General features: G+C 48.3%; 2 protein-coding genes across 2 annotated transcripts; both read left to right on the top strand.

The window, feature by feature from the left end:
• Nucleotides 1-603: 603 nt before the first annotated feature.
• Nucleotides 604-4148, top strand: LOC9629490 (probable LRR receptor-like serine/threonine-protein kinase At2g16250). Its single transcript, XM_024662847.1, has 5 exons — nucleotides 604-743; nucleotides 837-2988; nucleotides 3043-3174; nucleotides 3251-3270; nucleotides 3339-4148. Exons 2-5 carry the CDS (start codon nucleotides 1067-1069, stop codon nucleotides 3944-3946), a joined length of 2682 nt encoding a protein of 893 aa, XP_024518615.1. The 5' UTR covers nucleotides 604-743; nucleotides 837-1066; the 3' UTR covers nucleotides 3947-4148.
• A 47-nt stretch (nucleotides 4149-4195) lies between these two features.
• On the top strand, nucleotides 4196-5873 carry LOC9629489 (anthocyanidin 3-O-glucosyltransferase 7). Its single transcript, XM_002989039.2, has 2 exons — nucleotides 4196-4803; nucleotides 4862-5873. The coding sequence occupies exons 1-2, from the start codon at nucleotides 4284-4286 to the stop codon at nucleotides 5782-5784; spliced, it is 1443 nt and encodes a 480-aa protein (XP_002989085.1). The 5' UTR covers nucleotides 4196-4283; the 3' UTR covers nucleotides 5785-5873.
• Nucleotides 5874-18632: the final 12759 nt, after the last annotated feature.

Raw genomic sequence — 18632 nt, 5'->3', positions numbered from 1 at the left:
GGCTCCTGGGAAGAACCCTAAAAGAAGGAGGGTGGTGTAATAAAGAGGTGCTCACATGGGAGTCGCCATCGTGCGCCAGAGGAAGTGTCTACAAACTTATAACTTGTTGCACGGGATTTTTAACGTGGTCTCTCGCGCCTCTCACGGACTGCCCCTGCTGCGCTGCAACCTTGCTCCACGAATTTAATTCTCACGCAAGGACAACCGATCGATCGAGCAAGCAAGCAAACAGTTTTCCCTCCATCCATAACTTGAAAATCCAAAGAACTCGCAAGCAAGCAAGCAAACAAGAGAATTACCCTTGGGTCACCTTCGGTCCAGTCCAGGATCAAGACATAGCTCGAAAGAAAGCTTTGTTTTTGGGGGATTTTCTGGATCCAGGGTGGTGGTGGTGGCTTGGGGCGCGTTTGCTTGCTGGAATTCTCCAGGAATTTAATGCGGCGAGTACAGTTTTTGCCAGAAGGCACGCACACACACAACCCAATCAATCATCTCACTAGATTTTAAGTGCCAACGGTATAAAAACGTTCAAATCAATCCCATATTATTTCCTGATTTCGTGACACTTTTCTTTTTCGTGATCTTCTCCTCCTTCCTCTTTGTTGTTGTTCTTCATGGCTTGTTTGCTCCTCGCCTCATTCATTGAGGCATAGTCATTGTACCATCAGAGCACTCCCTCCTTGGTTCTGATTCGCGATGGCGCTGCTGCCTAGGGTTCTTGCTCCAATCGCTCTCGACTTGAGGTAAGCGAAAGTGGTTTCTTGCTTTGTTACTCGTACAGCTTCTAGAGTGTCAAATCCGTAGGTCTCAGGAACTTTGTCTCTCTCTTTTTCCAGCACCGAAAACACCCAGGAATCGGGTGTTGATCACGCCAGGCCTCGACTTTGATTCGGACAATGGATGATCCCAGTCGCTCCATTCCCTCCAGAGAAAGAGAGAAGACGAAGAAGCAACGCTGCCAGGAAAAACAAAAACAACACCACCACAGCGCTCTAAGACGATTTCTACACCAAAGCTTCCATTCCAGCCAGCGCCATTCTCTCCAATCTCCCTTCCTCTCTTCCCGATGATCATGGGAGCACCACCAGGAGGGAAGCTCCTCCTCGCTCTCTCGCTGCTCCTTTCGATCGAGCCCCTCCACTCGAGCAGCAGCGGCGGCGGCGATATCAAAATCTCCTCCAGGGGCGACGCATTCGCTCTTCGCCATCTCCGCTACTCGCTCCAGGTCCGCAACTTCTACTGGCCAAAGTCGGCACAGGATCCATGCTCGTCGTGGCGTGGCATCCAATGCGATGAGCAAGGCCGGGTCGTGGGGATCCATCTTGCGGGGCTCAAGAGGACAGTGGCCGGGATGGCGCAGCCCAGCTTCTCGGTGGATCCACTTCGAAGCCTGCCACTCCTCCGCTACTTGAATGCGTCGGGCTTCCATGCACGGGGTCTACTTCCGTACTGGATCGGCGAGCTCTCCCAGCTCCAGGTGCTCGATCTCTCGTCTTGCTCCGGCTTGCAGGGCTCCATTCCGGATTCTCTCGGGCAGCTCCGCCAGCTCAAGTTCCTCTCCTTGTCCGGGAACAACTTAACCGGGGGTCTTCCGTACAGTCTCGGCAACTTGGTCGCTCTCGAGGCGCTCAATCTGTCGTCCAACGGGCTGAGCGGTGGGATCCCGGGATCGTTCCAAGCGATGAGGAGGCTGGTGACTCTCGACGTATCGAGGAATCTCTTGGACGAGCTTCCTCGGCTGGGTAGTGGCGATAGTGGCGGCGTTAATGGATCGCAGCCATGGTTTGAGCGAATTGAGGTTTTGGATCTCTCCAGCAACAGGATCAATAGCTCGCTCCCGCCGGAGCTGGGAAAGCTGGCGAGCTTGCGAGTTCTCGACTTGTCGCGGAACTCTCTCGGCGGGACGATCCCTGCCGGGATTGGATCGCTCGCGAGGTTGACGAAGATGGATCTCTCGCGCAACAATTTGACCGGGTTCCTTCCTCGCGAGCTCTCGTCGCTGGCCAGGATGGAGGCGCTGGTTCTGTCTCACAACGAGTTCTATGGGAGCTTGCCGGAGGGGTTGACGGCACTCAAGTCGATGGCGTTCTTGGACCTCTCGAGCGATTATCTAAACGGCACTGTTCCAGACGAGATCACGTACACGACCGCGCTGGCCGGGAATTGCTTCGAGAATGTGGCTAGGCAGCGCTACCAGAAAGATTGCCAGCGCTTCTACACGTCCAGGGGATTGGAACTCTCCGGCGAAGTTGGAATGCTTCCCACCGCCACGCCGATCGTGGGATCGTCACTGGGAGGAAGGCTTGCGGGCAGCAACAAGAAGAGCAAGAAGCAGCACGTAGCAGCGATCCTGGGTGGAATTCTCGGGAGTTTTGGATTCATCATCGCGGTGGTGGCGATCGTGCATGCGTTCCAGCTCCGCGACCAGCGGCGGCGGAGGAGATCGAGCTCCTCGTCCAAAGACGATCGTGGATCGCAGCAAACCGGCGGCTCCATGCGACACCACGACCAAGAGCAAGCCAACGTCACGGTAAACCTCGCATGCATCGGTGAGGCGTTTAGCTTCGCGCAGCTCCAGCGTTCCACCCAGGACTTCAACCCGGTTAACTTGATCAAGGCTGGTCACACCGGCGACCTCTACCGCGGTATCCTGGACGGTGGCTTGCTCGTCGTGGTCAAGAGGGTGGACGTAACTTCGCTCAAGAAGGATTTCTTGCTGTCCGAGCTCGAGTTTTTCAGCAAGGCATCGCACACGAGGCTGGTGCCTCTTCTCGGCCACTGTCTGGAGCGGGAAAATGAGAAGTTTTTGGTGTACAAGTACATGCAACACGGAGATCTCGCGCGCGCTTTGCATCGGAAGATCGTCCCGAGTCCGCCGAAAGATATCTTGCAATCGCTCGACTGGATCACCCGGCTGAAGATCGCGATCGGTGCTGCCGAGGGATTGAGTTATCTCCACCACGAGTGCTCGCCAGCGCTCGTCCACAGGTACTTGGGAGAAGTTTTCGCTTTGCTTGCTAATGTTCTTGCTGGTGATCGCAGGGATATCAAGGCTACCAGCATTCTTCTCGATGACAAGTTTGAAGTGAGGCTTGGAAGCTTGAGCGAGGCTCGGATTCAAGATGGAGGAGTTCATCCAAATCTTATCATGCGTTTTCTTCGCAGCAGATCACAGTAAGTTTCCTCTTGCTTGGTTTCATTCTTTCGTAAATTGGCTGACAAAAAGTGATGTCTTTTCGCTTGTAACCAGGACTTCCGAGCAAGACCCAGGTACAAACACAAACTTTACAAACTTTGTTCTAGTTTCTTGCTCAAACGTTGTTTGTTTTTCCGTGTAGATTCTCCAGTGGCATCGTGTGCTTACGACGTCTACTGCTTTGGCAAAGTCCTCCTCGAACTCGTCTCTGGAAAGCTCGGAATAAGTGGAACCATGGATCCCGGCGCTGATACGTGGGTGGAAACCATACTCCCGCTCATCGACCGGCACGAAAAGGAGAACTTGAGCAAGATCGTGGACTCGTCGCTGCTCGTCGACGATGATCTCCTGGAGGAAGTATGGGCAGTGGCGATCGTCGCCAAGATGTGCCTCAATCCAAAGCCATCCAGGCGGCCAGCGATCCGCCAAGTTCTCAAAGCTCTGGAGAACCCACAGCGAGTGGTGAGGGAGGAGAACTTCACAGCCTCGCTGAGGAGATCCTCGCATAGCTCCTGGAATGGCTCCCTGTTTGGGAGCTGGAGGCACAGCTCGTCGGAGACGGTGATCCCGGCGACTCTCAAGGAGGAGAGCTTGCAACCCGATCATTACGGAGGAGCGTCGAGCATCCGGAAGCATTCCCATTCCCAGGGATCTTTCCAAGACCATGGTCACCACCACCGGAGGCCTGGGTCGAGCGAGATCTTCCCGGAGCCACTGGAAGGCCAGCAACATCACCAACATCACTCCTGAGGCTAAATAACATAGTCAACTTAGATGGCAAAGCTGGCAAAGTTTCAACATTTTAGCGTCAACCTTCCAGAAAAGAGATGGCAAAGTTCCAAGAGTCACGACTCTATTGTCAAGCTTCCACGAAAGAAGTCGTACTTCTGCCATGAAAGAAGTATAAACCTTATAAAAAAGTTGGCGCGTGGATTGCCATGTGGCATGGTTATAGCAATGCTCCCGACTTAATAAGCAAGTAACACCTGGTCGCCTGCTATTGAAGAGTTCTTCCACGAAATCTAGATGCTCTATAAGAATTCTCCATTGTTTTCATTTAGAGAAAGAGTAAACGAGAGAAGAAAAAATGGGATCTCAAGGAGCTGCCATTGTTCCGCATATAGTTGCCATTCCATTCATATGGCCAGGGCATATCACTCCACTCCTCCATCTTTGCCAGCACTTGGCAGCGTCGGGGTGTCTCGTCACGCTCCTCAAGACCCCCGAGAATTCACAGAGCGTTGGCGCCGAGAAGTGGGAAAATGGCGTGCGAATCAAGTCGTGCCTCCCGCTCGATCCATCCAAGCCCCTGCCGGCAGTTCACAAGGACGATCAGGCCGCGAAATTGGACGAGATCCTGCGCTACTTCAATCGTTTCCAGGCTCTCAATGACGACGGGTCGGTGCTGACGATCGCGGAGGAAGTGGGAAAGAGCTCTGGCGTCCCGATCTCTTGCGTGATCTCGGATGTTTACGTTGGCTGGGCTCGCGATCTCGCCGCCAAGCTGGAGGTGCCGTGGATTGCGCTGTGGACGTCGACTGTGGCGGAGCTTCTCGTGTATTACCACATGCCACGCCTCATCGCGCAGGGCATTTTTCCATTCGCAGGTAACAGCACCAAACTTCTCTCTGCCAAATTTCTAAACCTCTGTTCCTCATTTCCCAGGCAATCCATCCCACGAGAAATTCTCGATTCCAGGGCTTCCATCGCTGCAGCCAGAAAATTATCCCACTTTTGGGTTGATCCCATTCGAATCTCTCCACAAAATTCTCCACACTTTCAAGGAATTGGTCCAGATGATTCCCCGGGCTGACAGAGTGCTGGTGAATTCGATCGAGGGGGTTGAAGGGAAAGCAATCGATTCTCTGCGCAGCAGCGGGGTAAACATCAAGCCCATCGGGCCACTGCATCTCCTCTCCGAGAAATTGGGCACCAGCGCCCCGCAAGGAGAAGCCGAATGCAAAAAGGAGAGCGAGATCATCCAGTGGCTGGACGCGAGGCCAGATTCCAGTGTGATCTACATCGCATTTGGCACTACGATGTCAGTAGCCAATGGGCAATTCGAGGAGCTCGCGTCGGCTCTGGAAGAATCGAGGCAGGAATTCGTGTGGGCGATTAGAGATTCGTCGTTGATTCCTCCCGGATTTCAGGAAAGAATGTCCAAACTAGATCAAGGGCTTGTGGTGTCCTGGGCGCCCCAGCTGGAAATTCTGGGACACAGATCTGTCGGTGGATTTCTCACCCACTGCGGCTGGAATTCTGTCACAGAATCCATGTCATTTGGAATGCCCATGGTGACTAGGCCCATTTCCGGCGACCAAGTTCTCACGGCGAAGTTTGTGATCGACGAATGGGGCATTGGAGTTGGAGTGCGAGGGATTGAAATTGGGTTAGAGCTAGCGCGCAAGGATGATCTCAAGAACTCGATCAAAGCTCTTATGGAAGCCGACCCAAAAACTAGCGAGATTTGGAAGAATGCCAGGCACATCAAAGAAGTGGTAAGAACTGCCATGAAGAACAAAGGATCTTCACGGAATAATCTCGACTCTTTGGTGTGTGATTTACATCAGCGTGTCAAAAGCACTTAGATAGATTTTATATTTTTTTTTTGTAATAAGAGGTAATACTACCATAATTTATACTCTATAATACTAAATATATCACTAAAGTTTTCAAACTTATCATTTTGTTATTGGTGATTCATATAAAGTGAAGTCTACTCTTTCATCAAGATTTTAGATTGGGTTATTTAGTAATAAATTGTTATTAACAATTTTTTATTTGTTTAAATAAACCTGTAAAGGGACCAGTGTAATAATGAATATATTTAAAATATATTTAAATACTTAGAATATTTAACTATTTAATGATATTATTTTAAATCATGATAGGATAAAAAGCTATTGTATATAATACCAATATTATAGACTTAACTATTTTTATAGTTTAATTAACCTTTCAACTATATCATTCAAAGTAATAAATTATTATTTATACTATTTTATATACTTAACTTTATGTGATTAACATACAATATATACAATGTTTACAAGTTCAAATAGATTCTAAGTTGTGATGAAGACTTTAATTTTTATGGAGATAACTTTAAAGATGAGTTGGGCTGGACTATTGCATTTTTGTATTATCTCCAAGCAATGCTCTCTCTCTTGCATCTCTTAATATCATATTGTTATATAAATTATTATTGCTTTCAATATAAGTTTAGCAATATTGTCCATAGTCCAAAGATTTAGCATGGTAATTATCAATTATTGAATCTACTATTTGATTTTTTCTTTTTACCTTTTACTCTTTCCCAACCCTTTCTTATTTTTTAGCCGAACCACATTTTTATATTTCTAGTGTTTCTTCCTTATTTGTAATGTTTTTTTCTCCTAGCACATTGATCATTTTTTACTCTTATGATTCTCATTATAAATTTGGTGTTGAGTTGTATGTTTTTTTAATCTTTTTTATACTAATATAAATATTGAGTATCTACATGAAGTTGAGAATTTTGTTTTTGTTTCTTTGGTAGAGTTTTTAATTAATTATCATATCCCTTATTCCAAGAGTTTGAGTCACTTTGGCCAGAGTTTCAAATTAAATATATATCTCCACTTGTGAGTGCTATTAAAAGCTTTTGTTTTACAATTGTTACTAAGGAGTTAATTATAAGTGATTAATTTTTCCATTCTACTTTAGTCACTTAACCACACCTCCAACCACTTGGAGGAGTCTCATTCACAACCTTCATAAGTTCTATTTTGGACTTAGGGACTTGTTAGCCCCCCAGAATGGCATCCATGCCACTCAACTATTGCACTTGATCCAAGTGCTCCATGTGTCTGATCCCATGACCGACACCACAAGGTACCACCGACATATCAGCCTGTTACGCTAAAGCTATGCCCATTCACCTTGGTCACATTGGTGGTTTGACACCACTTACATTACAGTCCCGTCTCTCAAAGACTAGGTCATCTGTCCATGAGTGATTGTCCCAGATCCACTCCTTAGCATCCTTAAGATGCCTACAGACATGGGGAATAGCCTTCCCCAACATCCCTTTTCCGGTCTCCATCAAGTCCCTTTCTGCCCATGGTCGTGTTCCCCAACACTGCTATTGGATCGAGGCCCATAGGCCCGACCACTAAGTCCCACGGTCCTCTTTTCCACGGTCTGGGCTTTTAGGACAACATTTCGAAACACCGTGGCTCTACGTGGGCCTCATGGGTACTTGTAATCCACAAATTTTTCCTTTCCAATTTGCCAGCTTACCTCGTCTATCCAACCAACACTGCTTTGGCTTGTGCTAAGTTCCCTCGCCAAGGTTCACGCCTATTGTACCAGCTCCTACTTGGTCCTACTTGGTTTCAACTACTCACTGCACGAGCAACGGAGCGTTAGCCATCCATCCACAGATTCCCAAATCTCTCCCAATCCCCCTCCCCAAGTTAGGCTGGACTTAAGGTTCGGCTACACTCCCCGCAGGCACAAGCAGCCAAGCACACCAAGCCTTTAGGTTCCTAACACCCCTTGGTACAACAAGACTTGATCATGGGACCCTCTAAATCCCAAGCCTTGTATGCAACACTTGCTTCGGGACATCGGGGCGAAACACCGTGGCCTAACGGCCCGGTATGGGTACCTCTACCCCCCCACTTCCATCCCGATGGGAAGGCCCAAGCCTCTAGGAAGGGCGAGGACAGTGGGGCACCACTCCACATGAGTCGGGAGCACCGCAGTCGGTTTCCCTTTCGGGAGTGGGAGCTGCTCTTGAGCACTTCCCTGGGTGGCCCCTCCGGCACCACCCAAGCCCATGCTCACTCCCACCCAAGGCCCCTCGACCCCAATCTCAACCTCAAGTCAGTTTGGAAGCACCACTGGAGAGTTCCTTCAAGACTAGTCTTGGACCTCATTATCCCTACTATACTTTTGGAACCCCCTGCAGCACCCTCCCCCTAGGAGACGCACGCTTTGGGCTTTCACCCCTTGACCCGTATTAGTATTTGGACTTAGTCTCAGATTCGATCTCGGACTCGATCTCGAACCCGACTTCGGACTCGGTCTCGGACCCGATCTCGGACTCGACTTCGGACTCGGTCTTGGCCCGATTTGGATCTCGGACTTTGTCTCGAACTCAGTCTCGAACTCAGTCTCCGATTCGGCCTCGGCTCGATCCCGGACTCTATCTCGAACTCGGTCTCAGAGTCGGTCTTGGACTCGATCTTCGACTCGGTCCCATCCGATGAACTCTTTGTCATTTCGGTCATGCTTTCGGGGATCCTTTAGCCTATGACATCTCAGGCAGTCGGTTCCTTACAGTACTCTCCCCCCCTTCCGCTTTTGGGTGCTCTAACCATGGGCTTAGAGCGAGGTTCTGTTGAGCCACGCTAGGTATCCAAGTAGGTAGTGCCACCCACACTTGGACTGGGAGCATCGGCCAGTCGATCTCTCGGGGGAACTAGAGCCGGCTCTAGAACACTTCACCAAGTTACCCCGCTTGTCGGTCCGTGTTCATTCTAGTCTTGGACTTCCCAATGGGCAGCTCATCACCCAACACTAGGTACAGCCTTTCCTAGCCAAACTGGCCTTTCCTGGCCAAATTGGCTCCACTGCAGTCCTCCCCCTTACTATACTTTTGGAGCTCACCAAACCCCCTAGGGTTTGGGAGACGAACGCTTTGGGCTTTCATCCTCTCAGACTTGAACTCGGACTCGGACTCGGTCTCGGTCCCGGTCTCGGTCCTAGTCTCGGTGTCGACCTTGGACTCCATCTCGGGTCCTTCTTGGACTCCATCTCGGATTCCATCTCGGGTCCATCTTGGACTCCATCTTGGGTCCATTTCGGACTCCATCTCGGTCCATCTCGTCTATCTCGGACTCCATCTCGGACTCCAACTTAGGTCCATCTCGAACACTTCCACGTGTCATGTGTTGGTCCTTTTGGGTCCCTTTTTGGAGCCTTGCTTATTGCTCGCTTCGTGCTTGTTCCTTGAGCACTTTGTTGGGAGTTCCACTCCCGCTCTTGACCTGTCAAGTTGGAGCTTTTAGTCCAAACGTGTTACGCTCATTTGGATTTCGCTTCAGCCACTACCACATGGCGCCCTTCCGGCTCCACTTTGGGGCCTAGGGATTTTGTGTCTCACAACTCCACCACCCATAGACAAAGTTCGATGTCCTCATCGAACGGTAAACCCTTTTATAAAGTAATACCCACATGTATTACCATTTCCATCCTTGGCACCTAGCTAATATTTGTCTATGGTTTGACACCAAAGGCTCATCATGCCTTGTCCATCCTCTAAGGAGCATAGTCTCTCTAACATAGAGACTCATTCGACCACCTGGGGTGGTTTGCTCCCTTTTATTGGTTCAGTTCTCACTAAACCCGTTAGAGACTCCCTCTCTAACTCAATTCCACTATTCATTCTCGAGTAGTCTCAGATTCCATCGACATCACCTTTGCACTTTGGGAAGTTTTAATTTTGACTTCTCACAGTCAATTTCCTAGGTGTCTCCGACACCTTACGTTGCACATGGTGCAACTCCACTTCCCCATCCTAGGAAGTTCTTTACTTGAGGGCACCATCATCCTATCCTCTCTTCAATATCATGCCACATTTGGCATTAAGTTCTAGTTATCATAATTTGTGCTAGGGCTACCCACGGCTTACCACTCCCCCTTTTGGGGCTTCCCCTTTCGCCAAATTGGAGCGGTTGGGAATCCATCCTTGGGGAAACATTGCTTTTCCCACAATCCGTTAACACCCAACACATTAGTGTTCTTGGCTTAACTTTGCCATTTGAATTCTTTCCCCTGATTCCCATGGCTCTTTTCTTAGCCACTAGTCTTTTGGTCCTATCCTTGATTGTTGCACCCAGCAACATAGGATCGCTATCTTTAGTTTTGAGGTTTCTTTTCGATTCCATAGAAAACACTTTGCTTTGCCAAGTCCAGAGGGTGTTCACCCCTAGTACGTCTCTTTAACATTTACTGTTATGGGCTCTATCCACGGCCCAACCTTTGAGACCCTCCTGTAAGCAACCAAAGGGAACGACTTGAGAGACGATCCATGGGGTTCAAATATAGAGGGAAAGGGCCCATGAACAAGAGTGCACCCCCTTTTCCAATCGGTTAAGGGTCTTGGGATATTTGGGGTTAAGCGTCCTTGGGTTTGAATAGTACTGGGCTGGGTGACCTCCCGGGAAGTCCAAACTTAGGAGCTTACATTTGGTATCGGAGCGGTCTTAGGTCCGACTCTGTTGGTTGGCTAGGGGAATCACACCACATGTTGATTGACATCTGGCTGGTCCAGTTTGCTCCCGCTGGGCTCGACCCGAGGGGTAGGGTGTCAAGAGAGCGGGGCTCTCGGGAGAGCTGCGGCTCTCAGCTTCCGTTCACGAGGGCGTGAACTTGTAGGGAAGCGTGGTGGATTGTAAGCAACCAAAAGGAACGACTTGAGAGACGATCCATGGGGTTCAAATATAGAGGGAAAGGGCCCATGAACAAGAGTGCACCCCTTTTTCCAATCGGTTAAGGGTCTTGGGATATTTGGGGTTAAGCGTCCTTGGGTTTGAATAGTACTGGGCTGGGTAACCTCCCGGGAAGTCCAAACTTAGGAGCTTACATTGTTGTAAGCGAGCTTAAAAAGTTGTAAGCGACTAATTTTTCCATTCTACTTTAGTCACTTAACCACACCTCTGACCACTTGGAGGAGTCTCATTCACAACCTCCATAAGTCCCATTCAGGACTTGGGGCTTGCTAGCCCCGAGAATGGCATCCATGCCACTCAACCTTTGCACTTGGTCCAAGTGCTCCACGTGTCCGATCCCACGACCGACACCCAAAGGTACCACTGACATCTCGGCCCGTTAGGCTACGGCCATGCCCATTCACCTTTGCTGCACTAGTGGTCCAATACCACTCTTTGCACTTGGTCCAAGTGCTCCACGTGTCCGATCCCACGACCGACACCCAAAGGTACCACTGACATCTCGGCCCGTTAGGCTACGGCCATGCCCATTCACCTTTGCTGCACTAGTGGTCCAATACCACTGGCATCACCATCCCGTCTCTCCAAGACTGGGCCATCTGTCCACGAGGGGTCATCCTAGATCCACTCCTTAGCATCCTTAGGATGCCCACAGACCTGAGGAATCGCCTTCCCCAAAGTCCCTTTGTCAGTTCCTACCAAGTCCCTTTCTGCCCCTGGCTGTGTTTACCAACACTGCCACTGGATCGAGGCCCACAGGCCCGACCACTAAGTCCCATGGTCCTCTGGGACTTCCTCACCACACGACTGTGTCCTTGGTCACTACCCCAGAGGACTGCTCCTCTTCCTTTCCCCAGTCTAGGCTTTTGGGACAACATTTTGGAACATCGTGGCCTTACGCGAGCCACCTGGGTACTCTCCCTGCCTTTCGCCTTTAGGTGCTCTAGCCATGGGCTTAGAGCGAGGTTCCGTTGAGCCACGCCTGGTATCCAAGTAGGTAGTGCCACCCACACTTGGACTGGGAGCATCGGCAATTCGATCTCCCGGGGGAACTAGAGCCGGCTCTTGAACACTTCACCAAGCTACCCCGCTTGTCGGTCCGTATTCACTCTAGTCTTGGACTTCCCAGTGGTCAGTTCATCACCCAACACTGGGTCTGGCCTTCCTGGGCCAAACTGGCCTTTCCTGGCCAAACTGGCTCCATTGCAGTCCTCCCCCTACTATACTTTTGGAGCTCACCAAACCCCCCAGGGTCTGGGAGACGAACGCTTTGGGCTTTCACCCTCTCAGGCTCCGGACTCGGACTCGGACTCGGACTCGGACTCGGATTCGGATTCGGACTCGGGCTCGGGCTCGGGCTCGGTCTCGGCCTCGGCCTCAATCTCGGTCTCGGTCCCGATCTCGGTCTCGGTCTCGGTCTCGGTCCCGGTCTCGGTCTCGACTTCGGACTCCATCTCGGACTCCATCGCGGACTCCATCTCGGGTCCATCTCGGGTCCATCTCGGACTCCATCTTGGACTCCATCTCGGGTCCATCTCGGACTCCATCTCGGACTCTATTTCGGGTCCATCTCGGACTCCATCTCGGACTCCATTTCGGGTCCATCTCGGGTCCATCTCGGACTCCATCTCGGACTCCATCTCGGACTCCATCTCGGACTCCATCTCGGACTCCATCTCGGACTCCATCTCGGACTCCATCTCGGGTCCATCTCGGGTCCATCTCGGACTCCATTTCGGACTCCATTTCGGGTCCATCTCGGACTCCACTTCGGACTCCAACTCGGGTCCACCTCGGACTCCACTTCGGACTCCATCTCGGACACTCCCATGTGTCATGTGTTGGTCCTTTTGGGTCCCTTTTTGGAGCCTCGCCTTTTGCTCGCTTCGTGCTCGTTCCTCGAGCACTTCGTTGGGAGTTCCACTCCCGCTCTTGACTTTTCAAGTCGGAGCTTTTGGTCCAAACGTGTTACACTCGTTTGGCTCTCACTTCGGCCACTACCATGTGGCGCCCTTCCGGCTCCACTTTGGGGCCTAGGGATTTTGTGTCTCACACTTCCCTTGGATCTTTTATAGAAACTACTTTCCTCAGATTTACTATGCCATTGCATTGACATAGCTCATTTCTCTTAGGTGGCCTTCCCATTTGGTCACCTTGACCAAGCCCCAACAATTCAAATCAACTTTTTGAATTAGGAACCTTATTCCTTAACTTCACAAGGACCTTGTCCTTGCTTAGCCATAAAACCACCTAGTGATCTAACCTTTGGTTCCTTACCGGACTTGCCAATAGGTATTAGGTCTTCCAAGCCCTTTTAAATTGTTGATTATGACCCTGGGGGCATCCCCCACACTTGGCGGTGCGCCCAAGCCAACCCTTTTGGCCAAGGATCCATAGCAACTGAGACTGGGTGTCCCCATTTCATTCACCACGTCTTTGGTGCCCTTTGCACCAAAGTGTTCAAGTTAGATATGTTGAGCTTTCACTCTAAGCAATTTAACCGTGCATCACGACTATGGAGCATCCTCCACTTGGCGGTATGCCCAAGCTAGTCTCCTTACTAAGAGTCCATGATCATCGAAATATGAGTGTCCTCATATTCCAAACCATCACCATGCCCTAGTGATTTGGGACTCGAACCCAAACACTAGAGGGTTGGGACTCAAACCTAACCTCCGTATATGCATCTACGGATGGCACCGTATAGGATGCCTGGCATGACTCCCCACGCCGGTGCACCAATGTGTACTTAAAGCGCGCTATAGATCATAGCTTAGGAACTTAGTTCCTCCACACTGCCAAGTCCTCTCACTTGACAAGTCTATGATCATACATGAACTCCTCCATGCTCGGCCCCATGGGCCACCCCTTTGAAGTTAGCACCTTCAACTAGGGGATTTGTTCCCCTAACTTGCCAATCTCACTTAGCAAATCATCCGGCCATTGTAACATGGTTCATGCATAAGCGTGAAAGTCCTTAATTATCGACTTTCGTTCAAAACCCTCTCTTTGAACACTTCGGAATTACTTCCCCAACCTTGATAGCCTCACTTCATGGCTAGTTTCAAGACCATGCTTTTGCTGTGCCACTCTGATTTCATGCGTTCTATGAATCATTTACACTTGGCCTTCCTAGGTACTAAGCTACTTAGAATCATCTTTGGGAACCTTGAAGGAACTCTGTCCCTTAGCTTGCTAAGGCTTCTCCTTTGCAAGCTCCCTACTCACCACATGGTCTAACATGGATAATTTTACATTTTAGACTCTCCATGGCATTGCGGTTGCTAGTAGTAACCTCCTTGAGCACCCTCTTGATTCTCCACTCCCAACTTGCATAACCACCGTTGGTTATGCCCTTTGATTTTTATGGTTCCGTTCCATCCCAATACTACTTGCCTTTTGGCCTCAAATGTTTCCCTTGGTTATTCTTCTCAAGACTAGGAAGATAGCTTTGAACCTTTTACCATGCCTTAGCAAGTATTCATAGGGATGAACTTACCCAATAGCTTAGGGAGTGGTTCCTCAATTTGGGCATGCTCACTTTATAATCCCACACACCGGGATTAACGTTACTATTTATGGGCCTCTATATGCCCATCACTAGCCTTGCCAAAATTCCATTTTTGACTTTGTCCAAATCAGGTAGACGGATTTCTCCCATCTCCAGAACCTTGGACATTTGGATAGCACCTCCTATCCATCATTCGCTAGGGACTTAGTCCCTTGGGCTTTATCTAATGCCCTTGCGACACTAAACACCACTTCCTAGTGTTTTAGAGTGTTTGGGTGTCCCAATGATGGCCTTCTTTGGCAATGAGCATTCCCTTTACGACATTGACTTACTATTTCACAACATAAACAATTTTTCCCCCATAAGGGTATATCTAACTTCCTTATCCCCATAAGAAGTCTTAAGTAGTTACCTTCTACCAATTTAACCAATTATTTTGCATCTTTTGTTTAGTTGCTTCATAGTTATCAAGTCCTACAACTCATTGATGGTGCTTCCACACCTTCATCATTATTTGGGTCACCACACTTTAACTGCATGCCTTCCAGCTTAGGCTATGCCATTTCTATTTCCATTGGGATTCTTTTGGAAGGGGTTTTCATGAACCTGCCAACTTAATCTCAAGGTATAACACTTTGGCACATTTGATGTCTTCATACCATCGGCTCCACTAGCCTACCTTTATGACACTTGCACTCGTGTCTAGATCTTTTGCCAAGACCAACACAGTCGTTTCTCATGCCAACTATCCAATGGCACTTCATCACAGTTTTTCACACAACTCTACACCAAAGTTGCTTTTTTCTGGGAACACCTTTCCCACGACTTTAGTATGACACATTTTGCCATCAATGAGATACCCACTATTCTCACACTTGGATCTTATAATCCTCCCCATCCTTTGTGGGGCGCAACACACCTTAGTCCAAATGCTTCTATCAGTCTTTTAGGACCATTCCTTAACTCCACTCAAGTCATTTAGCCTCTTGGACTTTTTCTAATCCCCCGACCTATAAGGTCTTACTCTTGAGGTGCTAGCTCATTGGAATACAACTTCTTGTATTCAGGTCCTACTCACAAGGACCATCTTTGCAAGCGTTACTTCGACACTTGATTTGTTCTCTTGGGGCAACCTTTTGCCCCTTAGAACCACTTGTCCATAGGATGAGAATACCAACTTATCCTTTGAGTACACCCCCACCTCCTTGAGTTGTTCTAGCATTTATTAGAGGTAGCCCCAGCTACCATTTCAAGGACTTGTGTCCTCTTCCATATTTAACCTCCCACGGTCATCAATTCCAGTCTCAAATTTATAAGCACCAGCCCCAACTATATGAGGGTAATTTTGTGACTCCTTTATTGTTTTGGAGTCTGCATCTTTCCCGTGATCCCAACTTTAGTTGTTTACCACAACTACATCCGCCAGTTGGCTAAGTCAAACGCTCATCTAGATCACATCCTCAACTCTTTGAAAAAACCCTTATACTGTTCCCAAGATCCCAAAGTCGTTCCCTTACTGGCCCTTTTCTATCCACCACATCGCGCCCAAGTTCACGCATGAACTTGAGGGGAGAGCCATGTCCTCTCGACATGCTACTCCTAAAGGATAGGCTCACTCCTAAGACCTTCTGATGCCAACATCAATAGTGATATACTTGAGCACCAATAAAAGTCAAACTAAGGAATAGTTCCGATACCAAATTGTAAGTGACTAATTTTTCCATTCTACTTTAGTCATTTAGCCACACCTCCGACCACTTGCATTCACAACCTCCATAAGTTCTATTTTGGACTTAGGGACTTGCTAGCCCCCCAGAATGGCATCCATGCCACTCAACTATTGCACTTGGTCCAAGTGCTCCACGTGTCCGATCCCATGACCGACACCACAAGGTACCACCGAAATATCAGCTTGTTACGCTAAAGCTATGCCCATTCACCTTGGTCACATTGGTGGTCTGACACCACCTACATTACAGTCCTGTCTCTCAAAGACTAGGTCATCCGTCCATGAGTGATCGTCCCAAATCCACTCCTTAGCATCCTTAGGATGCCTACAGACATGGGGAATAACCTTCCCCAACATCCCTTTTCCGGTCTCCACCAAGTCCCTTTCTGCCCATGGCCGTGTTCCCTAACACTACCACTGGATCGAGGCCCATAGGCTTGACCACTAAGTCCCACGGTCCTCTTTTCCACGGTTTGGGCCTTTGGGACAACATTTTGGAACACAGTGGCTCTACGCGGGCCTCATGGGTATTCTCCCCGCCTTCCGCTTTTGGGTGCTCTAGCCATGGGCTTAGAGCGAGGTTCCGTTGAGCCACGCCAGGTATCCAAGTAGGTAGTGCCACCCACACTTGGACTGGGAGCATTGGCCAGTCGATCTCCCAGGGGAACTAGAGCTGGCTCTTGAACACTTCACCAAGCTACCCCGCTTGTCGGTCCGTGTTCACTCTAGTCTTGGACTTCCCAGTGGGCAGCTCATCACCCAACACTGGGTACAGCCTTCCTGGGCCAAACTGGCCTTTCCTGGCCAAACTGGCTCCATTGCAGTCCTTCTCTTACTATACTTTTGGAGCTCACCAAACCCCCTAGGGTCTAGGAGACGAACGTTTTGGGCTTTCACCCTCTCAGACTCGAACTCGAACTCGGACTCGGACTCGGACTCAGACTCGGACTTGGGCTTGGTCTCGGCCTCGGCCTCAGTCTCGGTCTCGGTCCTGATCTCGGTCTTAGTCCCGGTCTCGGTGTCGACCTTGGACTCCATTCAGGTCCTTCTCGGACTCCATCTCAGATTCCATCTCGGGTCCATCTCGGACTCCATCTCAGTCCATTTCGGACTCCATCTCGGACTCCATCTTGGGTCCATCTCGGACTCTATCTCGGGTCCATCTCGGACTCCATCTCAGTCCATCTCGGACTCCATCTTAGACTCCATCTCAGTCCATCTCGGACTCCATCTCGGACTCCATCTTGGGTCCATCTCGGACTCCATCTCGGGTCCATTGCGGACTCCATCTCGGTCCATCTCAGACTCTAACTTAGGTCCATCTCAGACACTTCCACATGTCATATGTTGGTCCTTTTGGGTCTATTTTTGGATCCTTGCTTATTGCTCGCTTCGTGTTTGTTCCTCGAGCACTTTGTTAGGAGTTCCACTCCCACTCTCGATCTTTCAACTTAGAGCTTTTATTCCAAACGTGTTACGCTCGTTTGGCTTTCGCTTTGGCCACTACTACGTGGCGCCCTTCCGGCTCCACTTTGGGGCCTAGGGATTTTGTGTCTCACATTAATGTGTTTTCTTAAGAGTGTAGACATTTCTATTGATTTTTTTGTCTTAAATGTTGAATTGAATATTAAAGAGGTTGAGCAATATGAAGTTTTTCCTTATATTGTGATCAAAGTATTTTATGATAGGAAGTCCTTTATTTTTTAACACATGTCCTTCTTTTGATTTCCCCATTTTTGCATTGTTAGTTGTTGCAAATTCCTCTTTCAATGCTTCTTTATCCACTTTTTCTTCGTTTATAATATTTCTTCCTCAATTTTTTTTCACTTTCACTTTTTTACCTTGATATTTCAATATTTTATTTTTTCAGAAAAAGGGGTAGAAGGGACAAACAAAAATCTAACCCCAATAATGAAGTGAGGACTAATAAATATTGTAGTGAAGTAAGAATGAATGTCATGGATTGTAAAATAAGGATAAGTATAGTGAGTTTAACCATAATACTTCACCTCGACATAGTAAGGCCAAATGAATATGATAGTAGAGTGAAGTTGAGCATAGATGGCAAGCATAACAAATCTTGATATTTCAAAACTTTTTTTTCTTTAAGGAAAAGATAAAAAGGATGTGAAATACGAATGAAGTGAGTTTAATTTTTTATATATGTTGTTGGAGGAGGATCACAAAAGTGTTATAAGTAACTAAAGAGAATAACTCAAGAAATAATTTGTAAGATATATGAATAAAAGTGCAATTTGTTTTTCATCGGTTAAGGATTTTAGGATATTTAGGGTTAAGTGTTATTGAAGTTGAATAGTACTAAACTAGGTGACCTCTTGAGAAGTCCAAATTCAAGAGCTTACAAGTGTGAATTTGATATAAAGACCCTTTTCTAATATCATTTTTTAAAATTATTGTAAATGACTAAATTTTTGTATTTCACTTTAATCATTATTGGCCATTCTCACTCAGAACCTTCATAGGTCTTAATCTCAATTTAGGGGTATTTGGTAAAACTCCAAAAATAACCTTCTAGCTATTTTGCCTCTACACTTGGTTTAAGTGTTTCATATGTTTGAATTCCACTAAATGCCAGCCTATTACATTAAAATCATGTTCATTTACATTTGTCTCATTGGTGGTCCAAGATCACTAAAGCCATGGACTTATCTCTCTAATACTATACCATTTAATTTG

Source organism: Selaginella moellendorffii, unplaced genomic scaffold (genome assembly GCF_000143415.4).
Source record: "Selaginella moellendorffii unplaced genomic scaffold, v1.0 SELMOscaffold_93, whole genome shotgun sequence".
In the NCBI taxonomy this organism is placed as follows: domain Eukaryota; kingdom Viridiplantae; phylum Streptophyta; class Lycopodiopsida; order Selaginellales; family Selaginellaceae; genus Selaginella; species Selaginella moellendorffii.
The sequence above is the reverse complement of the archived record's forward strand: the minus strand, read 5'-3'. Positions and strand labels throughout refer to the sequence as shown.